The 19,636-nt window shown below is 26.5% G+C and overlaps 5 protein-coding genes and 1 pseudogene across 8 annotated transcripts; 3 read left to right on the top strand and 3 right to left on the bottom strand.

Moving 5' to 3' along the window:
* Positions 1-816: 816 nt before the first annotated feature.
* Positions 817-3,180, bottom strand: LOC107068884 (large ribosomal subunit protein uL18). Its single transcript, XM_089178440.1, has 6 exons — positions 3,026-3,180; positions 2,424-2,609; positions 2,208-2,342; positions 1,801-2,003; positions 1,363-1,540; positions 817-1,122 (listed from the first exon to the last, which is right to left on the bottom strand). The coding sequence occupies exons 1-6, from the start codon at positions 3,026-3,028 to the stop codon at positions 934-936; spliced, it is 894 nt and encodes a 297-aa protein (XP_089034566.1). The 5' UTR covers positions 3,029-3,180; the 3' UTR covers positions 817-933.
* A 195-nt stretch (positions 3,181-3,375) lies between these two features.
* On the top strand, positions 3,376-5,229 carry LOC149030710 (uncharacterized). Of its 2 annotated transcripts, none has more exons than XM_089178448.1 (2): positions 3,376-4,089; positions 4,498-5,229. In XM_089178448.1, exons 1-2 carry the CDS (start codon positions 3,992-3,994, stop codon positions 5,102-5,104), a joined length of 705 nt encoding a protein of 234 aa, XP_089034574.1. In that variant the 5' UTR covers positions 3,376-3,991; the 3' UTR covers positions 5,105-5,229. The 2 variants fall into 2 exon arrangements, with proteins under 2 accessions (XP_089034574.1, XP_089034573.1); XM_089178447.1 differs by having other exon boundaries at positions 3,396-4,089; positions 4,414-5,229.
* A 148-nt stretch (positions 5,230-5,377) lies between these two features.
* LOC149030708 (uncharacterized) lies at positions 5,378-13,544 on the bottom strand. The gene is made up of 8 exons (XM_089178274.1): positions 12,704-13,544; positions 12,306-12,628; positions 11,953-12,226; positions 11,739-11,866; positions 8,009-8,057; positions 6,378-6,700; positions 6,025-6,298; positions 5,378-5,938 (listed from the first exon to the last, which is right to left on the bottom strand). The coding sequence occupies exons 1-8, from the start codon at positions 12,803-12,805 to the stop codon at positions 5,804-5,806; spliced, it is 1,608 nt and encodes a 535-aa protein (XP_089034400.1). The 5' UTR covers positions 12,806-13,544; the 3' UTR covers positions 5,378-5,803.
* Positions 7,225-10,058, top strand: LOC149030709 (uncharacterized). Of its 3 annotated transcripts, none has more exons than XM_089178437.1 (4): positions 7,225-7,616; positions 7,677-7,842; positions 8,651-8,858; positions 9,070-10,058. In XM_089178437.1, the coding sequence occupies exon 4, from the start codon at positions 9,123-9,125 to the stop codon at positions 10,056-10,058; it is 936 nt and encodes a 311-aa protein (XP_089034563.1). In that variant the 5' UTR covers positions 7,225-7,616; positions 7,677-7,842; positions 8,651-8,858; positions 9,070-9,122. The 3 variants fall into 3 exon arrangements, with proteins under 3 accessions (XP_089034563.1, XP_089034561.1, XP_089034562.1); XM_089178435.1 differs by having other exon boundaries at positions 7,226-7,616; positions 8,946-10,058; XM_089178436.1 differs by lacking the exons at positions 7,225-7,616; positions 7,677-7,842 and having other exon boundaries at positions 8,362-8,858; positions 8,946-10,058.
* A 591-nt stretch (positions 13,545-14,135) lies between the features above and the next one.
* LOC149030707 (uncharacterized) lies at positions 14,136-17,630 on the top strand (annotated as a pseudogene).
* LOC149030706 (RNA-binding protein 28-like) lies at positions 17,531-19,472 on the bottom strand. The gene is made up of 4 exons (XM_089178444.1): positions 18,632-19,472; positions 18,234-18,556; positions 17,881-18,154; positions 17,531-17,794 (listed from the first exon to the last, which is right to left on the bottom strand). The coding sequence occupies exons 1-4, from the start codon at positions 18,731-18,733 to the stop codon at positions 17,663-17,665; spliced, it is 831 nt and encodes a 276-aa protein (XP_089034570.1). The 5' UTR covers positions 18,734-19,472; the 3' UTR covers positions 17,531-17,662.
* Positions 19,473-19,636: the final 164 nt, after the last annotated feature.

Genomic DNA, 19,636 nt, shown 5'->3' with positions numbered 1-19,636 from the left:
AAAAAGATCTAAGTTTATTGAATAGATGCATAAAAGCAATGAATGTTCATCTAAATATCAATATGAACAAAAATTACAACAACTTTTTATATTCATAAATATTCAATTTATAAAAGATCAAAGTTTCATCTATTATCTTATTCATTTTTTCTTTTGATGACGCATTTTACTTACAAACGTCTAAAGATCAAACAGAAGTTTTTATATAAAGGACTTTTATCTCATTTAAGCAATGACAAAAAACAATGGAATATTTATTTTGTTTAATTACCTCATTACTTTTAATTTTATTGTAATATGTAACAGAAATGGAGAAACGTATCAAAATATTGTAAAAAATAATTAAGAAAGAAATAGAGTGTTACTATAATTATTGGTAATAGTATTATTATATATTAAACAATGTAATTTAATTATTACAACTTAAATAATATTAGCTTAATATGAAATATATGAAAGAAACGTAAATCTTTTAATTAAATTATAGTTTATTTGAACTTGTACCATATATACGAATATAGATGGCGTTAAAGTGCTAATTCTGGGCATGCGAAGTAACCATTGTTATTGATCATATTTTAAATATTTTTATATTGATACACAATTTACAAAATTTTTTCATCAAACGCGTTCTAATTTTAAAGAACGAATATTTTGTATGTTATTCATCTTAAAAATTTTAAGAAAATACTACATGCATTTAATTTATATAAAAAAGAATAAACACAAAAGCAATATAGTCGTTAATGATCAAATTTGTATTGTCATATTATAAAAAAGTAATGGTTCCATTAAAAAATATTTGTACAAGATAAATAATATTTTCATCATCTTTTTATATTCTACTGCAAAATTCAATCAAATACACAATTGTACTGTTAATCGAATATATTGTTTGATATAAGGATGGTATAACACAAAATAATAAGCCTTTTAGGCTTCCATTTCTTCCAGAGTTTTGAGGAAAGATGCTTTTTTCTGTGCAACACGATTCTTGCGTTCGGATAGCGATAATTTTGCACGGTTCCACCTCCGCTTTACAGGTTCTTTCTTCCTTAATACTGGAACGTGTTCCGGATTGGCTCTTATAGCTTCGTGTGCTTTCTTATACATATCCTCAATCTGTTTAAGAAATTATTGTTTATTAGTGCAAAAATAAGATGCATTATTAAATTTGTAACAGAAAAAAATTGTTAACATAGATTATGTTTCTAAATGCTTTTAAAAATACATTCAAACATTTTTAACCAATGTTTTTTTTCTATTGTCCAACGGCGACACTACATAACTTAAAATATCTAGTAGTAATTTTAGTTGGACGAAAAAGTATCTAAAAAGTAATAATAATTTTTATTTACTTACACCATCAGCACTAATTCCATTTTTAATATATTGAGAAAACTGTTTTTTATAAGTTTCATCATCTTGTTCTTCCAAAATTTTCATATAATTGGCAACATGTTGACCAAAAATATGTCTTCTATGTACATCGGCTTTGAAAGTTTTTGATTCACTATCGTAACCGGGGAATCTTTTCGTACTGTACAATAAAAATAAAATAACGATTAACAATAAGTTTTAATGCATAAAAAGCTAAGATATAATTGAAAATAGTCAGAGACACTTTATAATCTTTTATGCCGTTGTAAAACTTATAAATTGCCATTGTAAAACACAATATCAAAAATAAGCTTTACTTTGACTCAGATGACGCGCATGTGTCAAAAAATCATCACAAACATATAATTATATGTATAACGGTTAACTAATGTAAATTTTAATTAATTTACTATCATTTACCTATGAGGAATATTAAGACCTCCATCTACGGCACCCTTCATTGCTCCAAATACTCTTGCACCAGTAGTGGTACGCATCAAACCTGTATCTAGGTAACATCTAAATGCCCCAGGTCCCTTATCTAATTCTTCGACATTGTATTCATCTCCTGTTACCTCTGTAGTGCCTGTATATAATTCATCCAGGCCTAACTTTTTAAGGAGCTGTATATAAAGAAAATAAATATATTTAATCAACAAGACAACATATTGAATTGTATTACATAATAAAATAATCAATTTATGTATCAGAATATAAATAGGGAACAAAATGTTTCTTCATTTTTATATCAAAGCGAGCTGAGTGGTTCATCATATGAATTTGTATAATATATACAAAAAAGAATTTGAGTAATAATATTTATTTACCCTTCTTGCTACTAATAGCCCTGTGCAGTAGGCTGATGCGTAGTTGGTGAGTCCAACTTTAATTCCATATCTTGGAAGTTCATGACTGTATGCAGCACATACAATCTTATCTCCTTCAATTCTTGAATATGCAATCTATAAGAGATGCAGTTTTATGTTAATACTACATGTAAATTTTAAACATTGTCCAAATATACTATATTTTATTAAGCTTACTTGGCATGTGATATCCTTATTCGATAAACGAACAATTAATCTGTATTTTGGAGTATTGTATTTATTTTTATCTTGAATTGTCAATCGCTTACGCGCATAATAATCTGTTTTGCCTTCACGACGCCTCTTGAATTTTACTTGATAACGCTTAAAGTATTGTTTGTTTTTGACTATTTTTACAAAACCCTATAAAAAAATTGTAATTATTAAATTAATTTTTCAGAAACACACATGTGTTAAACGATAAACAAGTATGGTTAAGTTTATGTAAGGTAAATTAATAACCCCAATAAAGTTTTATTAAATACAATTTAAAATTTAAAAATTTTAATCCACAAAATAAAATGTTGCATATAGAGATTGATATTTTCAAATAATATTTTGTTTAACAATTATAAGTAAAATATTTCCATATGTTTAAAACAATATGAATATAAATCTAACACGTTTCTTATGGCCAGTAAAACTAACCCTATTCGATAATCATATAATCAATCATTATAAAAAGCATCCTTTGAGTTTTTATTTCAAAAATAATTTATTTACAAACTAAGAAACTGTAATTTTTGATTTTACTAATATTAATGATTATTTCCACTTACCATTTTTTATTACTTTTACAAATAAATAGCCGTCCCGAAGAGACCACGTTCGAGAAGTCTTCGTAGAAATGAAAGAGAAAAGAAACACTAGCTCCGTGGAGAAATGAAAAGAAATGTATAACAGTGTTACCACACTAACTAAACTCTTTATAGCGAATATAACTGCTATGATGAATTTTTTTATAGTTTACAAAATATAAATAATTTATATTATATATATATATAGAATATAGAAATAAAAATTAAATTTTTGACAATACAAAAAAATAAATAGAATCTAGTTTAAATGTATGATCAAATAATACAGAAATACATAGAAACTCACAAGTTCACTTTTCGGGAGCGCACAATTATCTTAGTTAGTACTCTGGCCACCAGTGGGCGAGAGTAGGAACTTAACGCGATAACGTTTAAATACCATGTAGTTGCTGTTCTTTAAGAACTTTATTTTACAGTGAAGTTTAGAAGTTTTTTTATCCTCCGTGCTTAAAAACTTTTTTTTATTTTACTTATAAAATAATCCAGATATTTTAGTTATAAAATTGTTTTATATTCTAGAGGAAATGTATTTATTTACTTGAACTGATACCTGCACTTTGATGTGTCATCAATATAGGAAAGAGTACTTTCATTGACCCAAGTAAAGGTTATAAAACAACAAAATGCATACAGGTGTAATTCTTCTTAGAAGCATGACTTTAGTTTTTGAACTTGACATTAACTGGGTTGTCCAAATGTAATTTTATGTTAGGTCTCTCTCATTGGTTTTCAAAACAATCATCGTTGTTCTGTTTTTCTGTGCTCTTGTAATTATGTTCTTATATGATATCAATAGTTTATTTGTTCTCAATCATTTGTCACAGAAATATCATTTTAAAGTAAAATCCGATTATTTAATAATTTGTAAAAAAGTAACATCAAAATCATTTGTTTTTCGTTTTTGATAAAAATTTTTTATTAAGTAACATGCCGTCATATAATAAGTGTTATTATTCTGGATGTAATAATACGAAAAAATCACGACCTGACTTGGTGTTTCACAGGTTTCCCTCAGATAAAGAAAAGTAAGTATTCATTTTTCAACAAATTTTTAATTGCATACAATATTATATATTTTAGATATTTATTAATTTGTAATTTTGATACATATATATTTTATACATATACATATATAAATAAAAAACCTATTTTATAGAGAATTCAATTTCCTACAAAAATATGTTTTGATCAATTCAATTATTCTCGAAAAAGCTCAATCATGCCTCACCTTTCCTATATTCTGATACAAAAACAAATGAATTTTAATCATAAGTAAAGATTTAACAAAATTACAATAAGTTAACATCTAACTTTTACTAAGAATAAATATTATTTTATTTTAATATTAGATTGTTAATGTGGATTCAATGTTCCGGTCATCAAATTGCTGATGAAGATGACGTACAGTGGAATCATCGTTTGATCTGTTCTAGCCACTTCAATCCACAAGATTACATGCCAGGATGTAGACCAATTTTAAGTAAAAATGCTGTACCCAAGGATTTCAATACGTCAGTAATTAACAGTCAGCCAAATAACAATACTAATAGTCATAATAATAACACTAATAATGTAAATAATACTATTAGTTCGCGATTGAATGTTGATATTCATTGTGATAATAATGAATGTCAAAATTCATCGGACGGATATAAAAAAAGTAACATTGACATTATTAGAGAAACAGTTATAATGAAAGCTCTTAATAGATCACGTTTAGTTATTAAAAGACTCCGAAAAAGAAATATTGCTTTGCGACAGAAAATCACTTATTGGCGTAAATCCTCACAAAAATGGAATTATTTACGTCTAATTTCACTAGCAAATACCGTCATTAAAAATGAAAAATCATTATTTATAATAGAAATGCAAATTAGTCATTTGAAAACAAAAAGTTGGTCTAACGACGAGAAAAATTTTGCACTTTCCATCTACCTACGTAGTTCAAAATGTTATAAATTTTTACGAGATGAATATAACATGACTTTGCCGAGTATTACTCTAATTCACAAATGGTTAAACGAACAGAAAAAATCCTAGCGTTAAAATAAGTATGTATGGTTTATTAAAACGTTTGTACTCTTTTGTTAAAATGTAATATATAAGCTAATATTGTATGTACAGAAACTTAAAATAAATGATCAAGTTGTAAAATAAATAAAAAATAGTATTATTTAATATAAAAAATCTTTAATATGACCCTCTTATTTAAGAAAAAGGTGGAAATGTTGTATCGAAACTGTGGTTTTCAAGGAGAAAGTAATAGGATTATTTAAATTTGCCATTTTACGTGTTTCCGTATAGGAAAAAAAGTGAAAATTTCCACGCAGGGCCAGAAGGAAAAAATCCGAGTTCATGACCATATGCAACATATTCAATTTTATTTTCTTTAATTCTTGAATACGTTAGTCTATAAAAAAATATAATTTTAAAAATAATACTACAAGTAAGTTTAAAACTTTGTACAAATGTATTCTACTCTATTGAGTCGCGACGAGAATCGGACATCACAACAGAAGCGTTTCTTCGGGTGGGTTCGTGACCAGTTCATCGAGGTGCCGATAGCGTCACGGTGTGAATACGAAGGTGGCACCCAGTGCTGTCAGATCGTGGGTAAATCTTACCCTCTCCCTGTGCCACTGGGATTGCACACAATGAAAGTTTTCCATGTCCGTGTGTTTGGGATGTCGAAAGAAGTCGAGTGTAACCGAAGTTGGCGGTTAGCCACGAAGTGGCACACTATGAAAGCGACTCGTGTCGTCCGAACATTGTTATATTTTTTCTGCTTAATGCTTTGTGGGTTTCAATAATTTCATGTTTTAAACGTAGTTTATCAGTCCCAGCTGATAAACATTTTTCAGCATCTTCTATATTCTGAAGAAAAACGTTAATCTCATTTTATTTATTATATTTTTTTTAAATTAATGATTCATTAATTAGAATAAATATAAATCTATTACCTTAAATTTAACAAACGCTGTACCTCTGGAATAATCAGTCATACGGTCTATGCATATTAGAGCATAGTAAACTGGACCGAACCTTTCTTCCATACATTCTTTGAGTTCATTATTTGTTGTCGAAAATGGTACGTTTTTTAAAAATATGGTTTTACCATCTTCAACATCATTAGACTCACGTTTGAAATTTTGTCTCCTAATTAATTCTTTGTCGTCCTCTTCTTCTTCTTCTTCTGATAAATCTTGTATATCCTCTTGATTTTTTTCAGTCGATCTATAAATTTCAATTGATAATTGATAATATATATTTTTTAAGTAATATATTTGTAAGAGTTAATTTCTTCATTACTTACAAACTTATATAATCGTTTTTAGAATCATCATTTTGATGTTCTTCGCATTCCATCTTTATTTCAGCATCAATATTATCTTCCTTTATATTTCCAGGGTTATTTTTATCTTTTTTATACTTACTTTTTGGTATCGCCCAATCAACCACGATGGATCTACCTTGAAGTATCTTCATGTTTGCATGATGTATTGCTTTCGCTGCACTTTGTACATGATCAAATTGTACAAAACCACAACCAACAGATTTTCCATTTTTCTTTAATATCTTTACTTCTTCAAGTTTACCATACTCATTAAAATATTCTTTTAAATTATCCTCTGTGAGCTACACAATAACAACAAATATTTAAAATTAAGAAAATAAATTTGATATGTTTAATAATACAATAAAACCACTTACTTGAAATGGCAGATTTCTTATTATTATCCTTGCTCTCTTCTTACGAACATTTTCTTTATAAATTTGTTTATTTTTTAACGAATGTATATTTTTTCTTTCCATAATTTAGAATGTATCTTAAGAAAACTAGTATTTGAGGTTAGGTACACTTATATGAATAGGTTATAGATTTTCTGTTTAGTTGAAATAATATACTTGTTAAAAATATAAAAATATCAGAGTTTTTAAACGTTTTTATATAGTTTTTATAATTAAATTAGATAATATTTTGTATGTTTTTAATTGTATATAATATTTATAATAAAAACACGTGCATATACTTCTATAAATGTTGTTTTCATGCGTGCGCACGTTTTCTAGGCGCGCGCACTTTTTCATGCGCGCGCACAAGGCTCTCACGTGGGAGAAAATCACGTCACGTCGTTGCATCACTAGATTGGAACGATGTTATCTACAGTGATAAAAGTAGTGTCGTCTATTGAAAACGATTAAATTTGTAAATAAATTATCTAATATTTTAAGATTAGGAGTAATTTATAGTGATGGTCAGTTTATGTTCGCCTTACAGTGTTAAAATAAGATACACATTTCATGATTTATAAAAATTTATTGAATGTATAATATATAATATTAATTATAAAAAGTTAAGTGTGTAATAGTTAATTTTCAATATAATGTCAAAAGAAATGGAAGTGTTAGAAGTGAAAAAATGTATTTCATCGAAATTGTGGTATATAGCATACGAAGTATTTCGGACATATAATTATCATAACATTTGTTCGGAACAAAGTACAGAGATGATTCAGAATACAGATTTTAAATCTGTCATCAAAATTGATATGTAAGTAACAAAGAAAAAAATGAATGCATATATAATAATTAATTTTCGTTATTATTTTAGTGACATGAAAAAGGAAAATAATTATAAATGGATTGAATATTTATTATTACGTAAACTTTTCCCTGACAAATTTTCTTATGATAAAAATATTCCATCAGATTTAAATAGCATTGATTTTCAAGTTGCTTTTGATTTGATTAATAATGTGCCTGAATACGTGATAAAGGTTTGTTAACACTATGAACCATTCAAAAGTCGAAGCTATTAATTCTAGTCTTAATATTTTACTAAAATTATTATTATAAAATTAAACTAAACAATTGATTTGTCCATCTAATATGAGTATTAGGTCTTACTACTTGCACAATGTATGAATTTGAAAAAAAAATTACTGTCCTGTTATCTTGGCTCTCCCCTTGTAAATGAGAACAATTTTGATAACTGTTCGATAACAAATTACAACATAAATTACATCAACGTATATGAATTCTGTTTTTTTTTTTCTTTCAGAGTTAATCGATTTGACAAATGAATGGTTCTTACAATGATCGAATACTTATCTATAATTACCTATTAAATATTTACTAATTATTATATTGTTCCAATGTAAATGCAAAAGATTCTTCTAACGATATATTTAATGACTTTTTCCAATTAACTTTATCGTATTTAAAAAGATATTTATTAAATAATCCTATAATTGCTTGCAATATTATAAATATGTGTTGTTTATATTCATTCAGTATTTCTATTTTTCCTAACGGATTATTAGATTTTTATTTGATTACATTAAAAGAAATAATGGAATTAATGATACCTAATGAAAGCTCTCTTGTAAATAAAAACAATGATGAATCGTCGTCTTTAATTCGTGATAAGATAACGATTAGTAATGAATATTTGGGAAGATTTGTATGTATCTTATCAAAAATGATCTTGACTGAATCTAAAAAGACTAAATTTTTTAAATGGCTATGTCCTATTGCATCGATAACTGATAATATTAGGGATATAGAATTGGCGTTATATTCTAGAAAAGATATGGCCTTTATCAATGAATGGAATTTATGTATGAATGAATTAAATGGACATTCGAAGTCTGCTACTACTGTAGAAGATGTCATTAGAATATGCAATGACATATTTAAATATAAAAATGATGATAATGTTATGATTTTAAATGAAATGGAAATACTTAGGAGAATAATGACACAAAAATCACATTGGTTAACAGATATCCTAGTAAGTATTAATAGTTTTATTTTATTAATTAATTATATTTGTTCCCAGTCGTTGTAATAATTTTGTTCTTTCTATTTTTCTTCTTAGAATATATGTTACATTTTCTTAACAACCGGTAATTTTAATGAAGTCTCAATGATATTGTCATGTACTTCATTAAAAAACTTTTGAATTGTTTTGTTATTCAAATTTTTAAATCATTGTTCGAAAGGTGATAACGAAGACTTACAAAACTGGACAGACAATGCAATTGTATTTGAAGTAATGGAATTTGTATTAAAGAATTGTAATCTGAGTATTTTTAACGATCATACTTTTCATAAATTAAATACCACGTTAAAGATACATATTGAAATTATTCAATGGATTTTGAATTTAAAAAGTTCAGAAGTTAAAGAAGAAATGCAACATGGTATAGAATTAAGAAGTATTGTACATGCAATACCATTAAAACGTCTATTGTATCTTTTGGAAAATTGTACAGTACTTTATTTATTAAAAGAAGCTACAAATATTCATGAAATAGATCATAATCAAATCAAAGAACTATTACAACGTACTGGAGAACCTGACAATATTTATCAAGCTTATTGCAGTATGGTAAATGCATTAAAAGGAATTTTACTTTGTAAAAATTACAATGAGAAGTATTCAAATATTACCAAATGTTTCTTCGACATGGAATCATATTTAAACACCTTATATCCATTTACATTAAGATTGGAGACAATGGAAAATATATTTTCTTTCCTTTTCTTAAGTTACGGCGATTTTTGTAATAATGAAAATAAATTGCAAGATTTGAATGCTGTGCCAAACGAAAAGCCAACGTTTACTCACAGATCAAACAAACACAATAATAATAATCATTTTATTTCTAATAAATACGCTGTTAGAGATTTATTATATTACTTGAAAAATAGTATTACGCATATGGAGATCGAAATAAGGAAAGTCAGAAATGATCCAACGTATATGGAAGAAATAAAAGAATTAACTCAAAGAATATCTAATTTAGTCAAATTGTTGGCTGATGCAAAATGGAGATTGAATCTTCATACGAATTCTTATTTTATTAAAAACGTAGGCTTACCTGAAAGCTACACCTGTGAAATGAATCCTAATACCTTATTAAAGGAAAATATAACGTATCCACAAGAGAGATTCAACGATGTTGTTTTTTATCAAAATCAATCATAGCAGCGATTCAGAAGATAACAAAATAAAAACGGATAGCAGCTCCGAAGCAGATATTATTATGTTTAACATCTGAACAAGAAAATATGATGAATCCATTAAAAACATTAGAATATTTATATCAAATTAATGACATACATACATTAGCCCAAATAATATTAAATAATATTAGTAAATGGCAGGCCTCTGTATGCGAATGTATTTTAATTCATACACTTAATCATTCGGATAGTAATAAATTACCTTTACATTGTAAATTACAAATAAATGAAATATTACGCAGAATAACTATTTTCCGTAAAATGTTACCATATTGTGGAAATGAAAATAATAATATGTGGTACGATGTGGCATACTGTACCAAGAAAATTGATCCGTTTGATATAATACAATCGTTGATCAGTGCTGACAAATTTGAATTATATTTAGAATGGTTCGAGTGTCAATCTTTTACATTAGAAGCACAATCCTCTGTTGCGCAAGATTTCTTCATTGGTTTATTAAAAAATGAGAAACAAGATTTTAAACAAGCTTTAAAGGTAAACAAAATTAATTACGATATATATGAATTATTAAGTTCTTATTTACAAGATCAATTTTTGTTTCAGCTTCTTCAATCGTTACCACATAAATTATGCAATTGCAATGAAATTATGTAAAGCCGTACTTAAAAAGGTTGAATCTACCAGTGCACTAACTTTCCTCGTTAATTATTTCCTACAACATTGCAAGAAAACTGAAATCATTAAATATAAAAGAACTTTGATCAGTATAGATATTTTAAAAGAATTGTAAGAAAAAGAAAGATCATTGTACATTCATCTTATAAAGGATCCACTTTTAATGTTAGAACAATTATTAATGAATTGTAAATTTGAAACTCTTCAAAAAATATTAAGCGTAGTCTCTGTAAATTTGCAAGATACAGGTATATCAATAACTGAATTTGATGAGACTATAAGGTTTTACAGTAAAAAAGCGTTAGACTTTAGAGTTTTTTTACAACGTGACATTATCGATAACAAATCAAGAAGTATACAGGAGTCTATTTTGGATAATGAAACTAATGAATTTATTATGCCTGCTAAAGTACCCACAAAAGAAGAATGGATTCCTAATGACAAGGTATTTTTTTGTTTTGTTTTGAAACAGCATAATATAGAAAATGATTTATTTTTAATATCAATGTTATTTATTAAAAAATGATTGCAGGCCAGAGAATGTAGCTGTTGTCAAACAGTGATATTCTCAATGTTTAATAGAAGACATCATTGTCGTAGATGTGGTCGTGTGGTTTGTGCAGTTTGTTCTCAAAGTCGTATGCAAGTTCCTGGATATCCAAGTTCTGTATCTGTACGTGTTTGTGAAGATTGTAAAAATCAAACCACTTTACAAATAAATATGTCACAAGGAGGAGTATCTACGCCAAATAGTGAAATATTAGATTATTGGAGATTGACAAGAGATGAGGCACATAACAAAACTATTAGAGAAGAATTTTCATTCGAATATGCTCCTAGTATTTCACTATGTTTAGCCATTCTGAATTTACATTCTGATCACAAAGCATACACAAGGTATTTATTCATTGAATGTGTGTGAAAATACATTTAAATAATAAAATATATTTATAGAGTAATATAATAATTATGTTAATTACCTTCTTTTACATCCTTCTTTTACAAGATTTTTTTTTTTTTTTTTTTTTTAATACGTTTTCTATTTAATGCTATAAAAGGTTCCATAATTTCATGTTTTAAACGTAGTTTATCAGTCCCAGCTGATAAACATTTTTCAGCATCTTCTATATTCTGAAGAAAAACGTTAATCTCATTTTATTTATTATATTTTTTTTAAATTAATGATTCATTAATTAGAATAAATATAAATCTATTACCTTAAATTTAACAAACGCTGTACCTCTGGAATAATCAGTCATACGGTCTATGCATATTAGAGCATAGTAAACTGGACCGAACCTTTCTTCCATACATTCTTTGAGTTCATTATTTGTTGTCGAAAATGGTACGTTTTTTAAAAATATGGTTTTACCATCTTCAACATCATTAGACTCACGTTTGAAATTTTGTCTCCTAATTAATTCTTTGTCGTCCTCTTCTTCTTCTTCTTCTGATAAATCTTGTATATCCTCTTGATTTTTTTCAGTCGATCTATAAATTTCAATTGATAATTGATAATATATATTTTTTAAGTAATATATTTGTAAGAGTTAATTTCTTCATTACTTACAAACTTATATAATCGTTTTTAGAATCATCATTTTGATGTTCTTCGCATTCCATCTTTATTTCAGCATCAATATTATCTTCCTTTATATTTCCAGGGTTATTTTTATCTTTTTTATACTTACTTTTTGGTATCGCCCAATCAACCACGATGGATCTACCTTGAAGTATCTTCATGTTTGCATGATGTATTGCTTTCGCTGCACTTTGTACATGATCAAATTGTACAAAACCACAACCAACAGATTTTCCATTTTTCTTTAATATCTTTACTTCTTCAAGTTTACCATACTCATTAAAATATTCTTTTAAATTATCCTCTGTGAGCTACACAATAACAACAAATATTTAAAATTAAGAAAATAAATTTGATATGTTTAATAATACAATAAAACCACTTACTTGAAATGGCAGATTTCTTATTATTATCCTTGCTCTCTTCTTACGAACATTTTCTTTATAAATTTGTTTATTTTTTAACGAATGTATATTTTTTCTTTCCATAATTTAGAATGTATCTTAAGAAAACTAGTATTTGAGGTTAGGTACACTTATATGAATAGGTTATAGATTTTCTGTTTAGTTGAAATAATATACTTGTTAAAAATATAAAAATATCAGAGTTTTTAAACGTTTTTATATAGTTTTTATAATTAAATTAGATAATATTTTGTATGTTTTTAATTGTATATAATATTTATAATAAAAACACGTGCATATACTTCTATAAATGTTGTTTTCATGCGTGCGCACGTTTTCTAGGCGCGCGCACTTTTTCATGCGCGCGCACAAGGCTCTCACGTGGGAGAAAATCACGTCACGTCGTTGCATCACTAGATTGGAACGATGTTATCTACAGTGATAAAAGTAGTGTCGTCTATTGAAAACGATTAAATTTGTAAATAAATTATCTAATATTTTAAGATTAGGAGTAATTTATAGTGATGGTCAGTTTATGTTCGCCTTACAGTGTTAAAATAAGATACACATTTCATGATTTATAAAAATTTATTGAATGTATAATATATAATATTAATTATAAAAAGTTAAGTGTGTAATAGTTAATTTTCAATATAATGTCAAAAGAAATGGAAGTGTTAGAAGTGAAAAAATGTATTTCATCGAAATTGTGGTATATAGCATACGAAGTATTTCGGACATATAATTATCATAACATTTGTTCGGAACAAAGTACAGAGATGATTCAGAATACAGATTTTAAATCTGTCATCAAAATTGATATGTAAGTAACAAAGAAAAAAATGAATGCATATATAATAATTAATTTTCGTTATTATTTTAGTGACATGAAAAAGGAAAATAATTATAAATGGATTGAATATTTATTATTACGTAAACTTTTCCCTGACAAATTTTCTTATGATAAAAATATTCCATCAGATTTAAATAGCATTGATTTTCAAGTTGCTTTTGATTTGATTAATAATGTGCCTGAATACGTGATAAAGGTTTGTTAACACTATGAACCATTCAAAAGTCGAAGCTATTAATTCTAGTCTTAATATTTTACTAAAATTATTATTATAAAATTAAACTAAACAATTGATTTGTCCATCTAATATGAGTATTAGGTCTTACTACTTGCACAATGTATGAATTTGAAAAAAAAATTACTGTCCTGTTATCTTGGCTCTCCCCTTGTAAATGAGAACAATTTTGATAACTGTTCGATAACAAATTACAACATAAATTACATCAACGTATATGAATTCTGTTTTTTTTTTTCTTTCAGAGTTAATCGATTTGACAAATGAATGGTTCTTACAATGATCGAATACTTATCTATAATTACCTATTAAATATTTACTAATTATTATATTGTTCCAATGTAAATGCAAAAGATTCTTCTAACGATATATTTAATGACTTTTTCCAATTAACTTTATCGTATTTAAAAAGATATTTATTAAATAATCCTATAATTGCTTGCAATATTATAAATATGTGTTGTTTATATTCATTCAGTATTTCTATTTTTCCTAACGGATTATTAGATTTTTATTTGATTACATTAAAAGAAATAATGGAATTAATGATACCTAATGAAAGCTCTCTTGTAAATAAAAACAATGATGAATCGTCGTCTTTAATTCGTGATAAGATAACGATTAGTAATGAATATTTGGGAAGATTTGTATGTATCTTATCAAAAATGATCTTGACTGAATCTAAAAAGACTAAATTTTTTAAATGGCTATGTCCTATTGCATCGATAACTGATAATATTAGGGATATAGAATTGGCGTTATATTCTAGAAAAGATATGGCCTTTATCAATGAATGGAATTTATGTATGAATGAATTAAATGGACATTCGAAGTCTGCTACTACTGTAGAAGATGTCATTAGAATATGCAATGACATATTTAAATATAAAAATGATGATAATGTTATGATTTTAAATGAAATGGAAATACTTAGGAGAATAATGACACAAAAATCACATTGGTTAACAGATATCCTAGTAAGTATTAATAGTTTTATTTTATTAATTAATTATATTTGTTCCCAGTCGTTGTAATAATTTTGTTCTTTCTATTTTTCTTCTTAGAATATATGTTACATTTTCTTAACAACCGGTAATTTTAATGAAGTCTCAATGATATTGTCATGTACTTCATTAAAAAACTTTTGAATTGTTTTGTTATTCAAATTTTTAAATCATTGTTCGAAAGGTGATAACGAAGACTTACAAAACTGGACAGACAATGCAATTGTATTTGAAGTAATGGAATTTGTATTAAAGAATTGTAATCTGAGTATTTTTAACGATCATACTTTTCATAAATTAAATACCACGTTAAAGATACATATTGAAATTATTCAATGGATTTTGAATTTAAAAAGTTCAGAAGTTAAAGAAGAAATGCAACATGGTATAGAATTAAGAAGTATTGTACATGCAATACCATTAAAACGTCTATTGTATCTTTTGGAAAATTGTACAGTACTTTATTTATTAAAAGAAGCTACAAATATTCATGAAATAGATCATAATCAAATCAAAGAACTATTACAACGTACTGGAGAACCTGACAATATTTATCAAGCTTATTGCAGTATGGTAAATGCATTAAAAGGAATTTTACTTTGTAAAAATTACAATGAGAAGTATTCAAATATTACCAAATGTTTCTTCGACATGGAATCATATTTAAACACCTTATATCCATTTACATTAAGATTGGAGACAATGGAAAATATATTTTCTTTCCTTTTCTTAAGTTACGGCGATTTTTGTAATAATGAAAATAAATTGCAAGATTTGAATGCTGTGCCAAACGAAAAGCCAACGTTTACTCACAGATCAAACAAACACAATAATAATAATCATTTTATTTCTAATAAATACGCTGTTAGAGATTTATTATATTACTTGAAAAATAGTATTACGCATATGGAGATCGAAATAAGGAAAGTCAGAAATGATCCAACGTATATGGAAGAAATAAAAGAATTAACTCAAAGAATATCTAATTTAGTCAAATTGTTGGCTGATGCAAAATGGAGATTGAATCTTCATACGAATTCTTATTTTATTAAAAACGTAGGCTTACCTGAAAGCTACACCTGTGAAATGAATCCTAATACCTTATTAAAGGAAAATATAACGTATCCACAAGAGAGATTCAACGATGTTGTTTTTTATCAAAATCAATCATAGCAGCGATTCAGAAGATAACAAAATAAAAACGGATAGCAGCTCCGAAGCAGATATTATTATGTTTAACATCTGAACAAGAAAATATGATGAATCCATTAAAAACATTAGAATATTTATATCAAATTAATGACATACATACATTAGCCCAAATAATATTAAATAATATTAGTAAATGGCAGGCCTCTGTATGCGAATGTATTTTAATTCATACACTTAATCATTCGGATAGTAATAAATTACCTTTACATTGTAAATTACAAATAAATGAAATATTACGCAGAATAACTATTTTCCGTAAAATGTTACCATATTGTGGAAATGAAAATAATAATATGTGGTACGATGTGGCATACTGTACCAAGAAAATTGATCCGTTTGATATAATACAATCGTTGATCAGTGCTGACAAATTTGAATTATATTTAGAATGGTTCGAGTGTCAATCTTTTACATTAGAAGCACAATCCTCTGTTGCGCAAGATTTCTTCATTGGTTTATTAAAAAATGAGAAACAAGATTTTAAACAAGCTTTAAAGGTAAACAAAATTAATTACGATATATATGAATTATTAAGTTCTTATTTACAAGATCAATTTTTGTTTCAGCTTCTTCAATCGTTACCACATAAATTATGCAATTGCAATGAAATTATGTAAAGCCGTACTTAAAAAGGTTGAATCTACCAGTGCACTAACTTTCCTCGTTAATTATTTCCTACAACATTGCAAGAAAACTGAAATCATTAAATATAAAAGAACTTTGATCAGTATAGATATTTTAAAAGAATTGTAAGAAAAAGAAAGATCATTGTACATTCATCTTATAAAGGATCCACTTTTAATGTTAGAACAATTATTAATGAATTGTAAATTTGAAACTCTTCAAAAAATATTAAGCGTAGTCTCTGTAAATTTGCAAGATACAGGTATATCAATAACTGAATTTGATGAGACTATAAGGTTTTACAGTAAAAAAGCGTTAGACTTTAGAGTTTTTTTACAACGTGACATTATCGATAACAAATCAAGAAGTATACAGGAGTCTATTTTGGATAATGAAACTAATGAATTTATTATGCCTGCTAAAGTACCCACAAAAGAAGAATGGATTCCTAATGACAAGGTATTTTTTTGTTTTGTTTTGAAACAGCATAATATAGAAAATGATTTATTTTTAATATCAATGTTATTTATTAAAAAATGATTGCAGGCCAGAGAATGTAGCTGTTGTCAAACAGTGATATTCTCAATGTTTAATAGAAGACATCATTGTCGTAGATGTGGTCGTGTGGTTTGTGCAGTTTGTTCTCAAAGTCGTATGCAAGTTCCTGGATATCCAAGTTCTGTATCTGTACGTGTTTGTGAAGATTGTAAAAATCAAACCACTTTACAAATAAATATGTCACAAGGAGGAGTATCTACGCCAAATAGTGAAATATTAGATTATTGGAGATTGACAAGAGATGAGGCACATAACAAAACTATTAGAGAAGAATTTTCATTCGAATATGCTCCTAGTATTTCACTATGTTTAGCCATTCTGAATTTACATTCTGATCACAAAGCATACACAAGGTATTTATTCATTGAATGTGTGTGAAAATACATTTAAATAATAAAATATATTTATAGAGTAATATAATAATTATGTTAATTACCTTCTTTTACATCCTTCTTTTACAAGATTTTTTTTTTTTTTTTTTTTTTAATACGTTTTCTATTTAATGCTATAAAAGGTTCCATAATTTCATGTTTTAAACGTAGTTTATCAGTCCCAGCTGATAAACATTTTTCAGCATCTTCTATATTCTGAAGAAAAACGTTAATCTCATTTTATTTATTATATTTTTTTTAAATTAATGATTCATTAATTAGAATAAATATAAATCTATTACCTTAAATTTAACAAACGCTGTACCTCTGGAATAATCAGTCATACGGTCTATGCATATTAGAGCATAGTAAACTGGACCGAACCTTTCTTCCATACATTCTTTGAGTTCATTATTTGTTGTCGAAAATGGTACGTTTTTTAAAAATATGGTTTTACCATCTTCAACATCATTAGACTCACGTTTGAAATTTTGTCTCCTAATTAATTCTTTGTCGTCCTCTTCTTCTTCTTCTTCTGATAAATCTTGTATATCCTCTTGATTTTTTTCAGTCGATCTATAAATTTCAATTGATAATTGATAATATATATTTTTTAAGTAATATATTTGTAAGAGTTAATTTCTTCATTACTTACAAACTTATATAATCGTTTTTAGAATCATCATTTTGATGTTCTTCGCATTCCATCTTTATTTCAGCATCAATATTATCTTCCTTTATATTTCCAGGGTTATTTTTATCTTTTTTATACTTACTTTTTGGTATCGCCCAATCAACCACGATGGATCTACCTTGAAGTATCTTCATGTTTGCATGATGTATTGCTTTCGCTGCACTTTGTACATGATCAAATTGTACAAAACCACAACCAACAGATTTTCCATTTTTCTTTAATATCTTTACTTCTTCAAGTTTACCATACTCATTAAAATATTCTTTTAAATTATCCTCTGTGAGCTACACAATAACAACAAATATTTAAAATTAAGAAAATAAATTTGATATGTTTAATAATACAATAAAACCACTTACTTGAAATGGCAGATTTCTTATTATTATCCTTGCTCTCTTCTTACGAACATTTTCTTTATAAATTTGTTTATTTTTTAACGAATGTATATTTTTTCTTTCCATAATTTAGAATGTATCTTAAGAAAACTAGTATTTGAGGTTAGGTACACTTATATGAATAGGTTATAGATTTTCTGTTTAGTTGAAATAATATACTTGTTAAAAATATAAAAATATCAGAGTTTTTAAACGTTTTTATATAGTTTTTATAATTAAATTAGATAATATTTTGTATGTTTTTAATTGTATATAATATTTATAATAAAAACACGTGCATATACTTCTATAAATGTTGTTTTCATGCGTGCGCACGTTTTCTAGGCGCGCGCACTTTTTCATGCGCGCGCACAAGGCTCTCACGTGGGAGAAAATCACGTCACGTCGTTGCATCACTAGATTGGAACGATGTTATCTACAGTGATAAAAGTAGTGTCGTCTATTGAAAACGATTAAATTTGTAAATAAATTATCTAATATTTTAAGATTAGGAGTAATTTATAGTGATGGTCAGTTTATGTTCGCCTTACAGTGTTAAAATAAGATACACATTTCATGATTTATAAAAATTTATTGAATGTATAATATATAATATTAATTATAAAAAGTTAAGTGTGTAATAGTTAATTTTCAATATAATGTCAAAAGAAATGGAAGTGTTAGAAGTGAAAAAATGTATTTCATCGAAATTGTGGTATATAGCATACGAAGTATTTCGGACATATAATTATCATAACATTTGTTCGGAACAAAGTACAGAGATGATTCAGAATACAGATTTTAAATCTGTCATCAAAATTGATATGTAAGTAACAAAGAAAAAAATGAATGCATATATAATAATTAATTTTCGTTATTATTTTAGTGACATGAAAAAGGAAAATAATTATAAATGGATTGAATATTTATTATTACGTAAACTTTTCCCTGACAAATTTTCTTATGATAAAAATATTCCATCAGATTTAA

The sequence above is a fragment of the Polistes dominula genome, unplaced genomic scaffold, assembly GCF_049000335.1.
Source record: "Polistes dominula isolate Pdom_NZ unplaced genomic scaffold, Pdom_raw_medaka contig_77, whole genome shotgun sequence".
NCBI lineage: Eukaryota > Metazoa > Arthropoda > Insecta > Hymenoptera > Vespidae > Polistes > Polistes dominula.
Note: the sequence above shows the minus strand (reverse complement) of the source record. Positions and strands in the feature narration are given on the sequence as shown.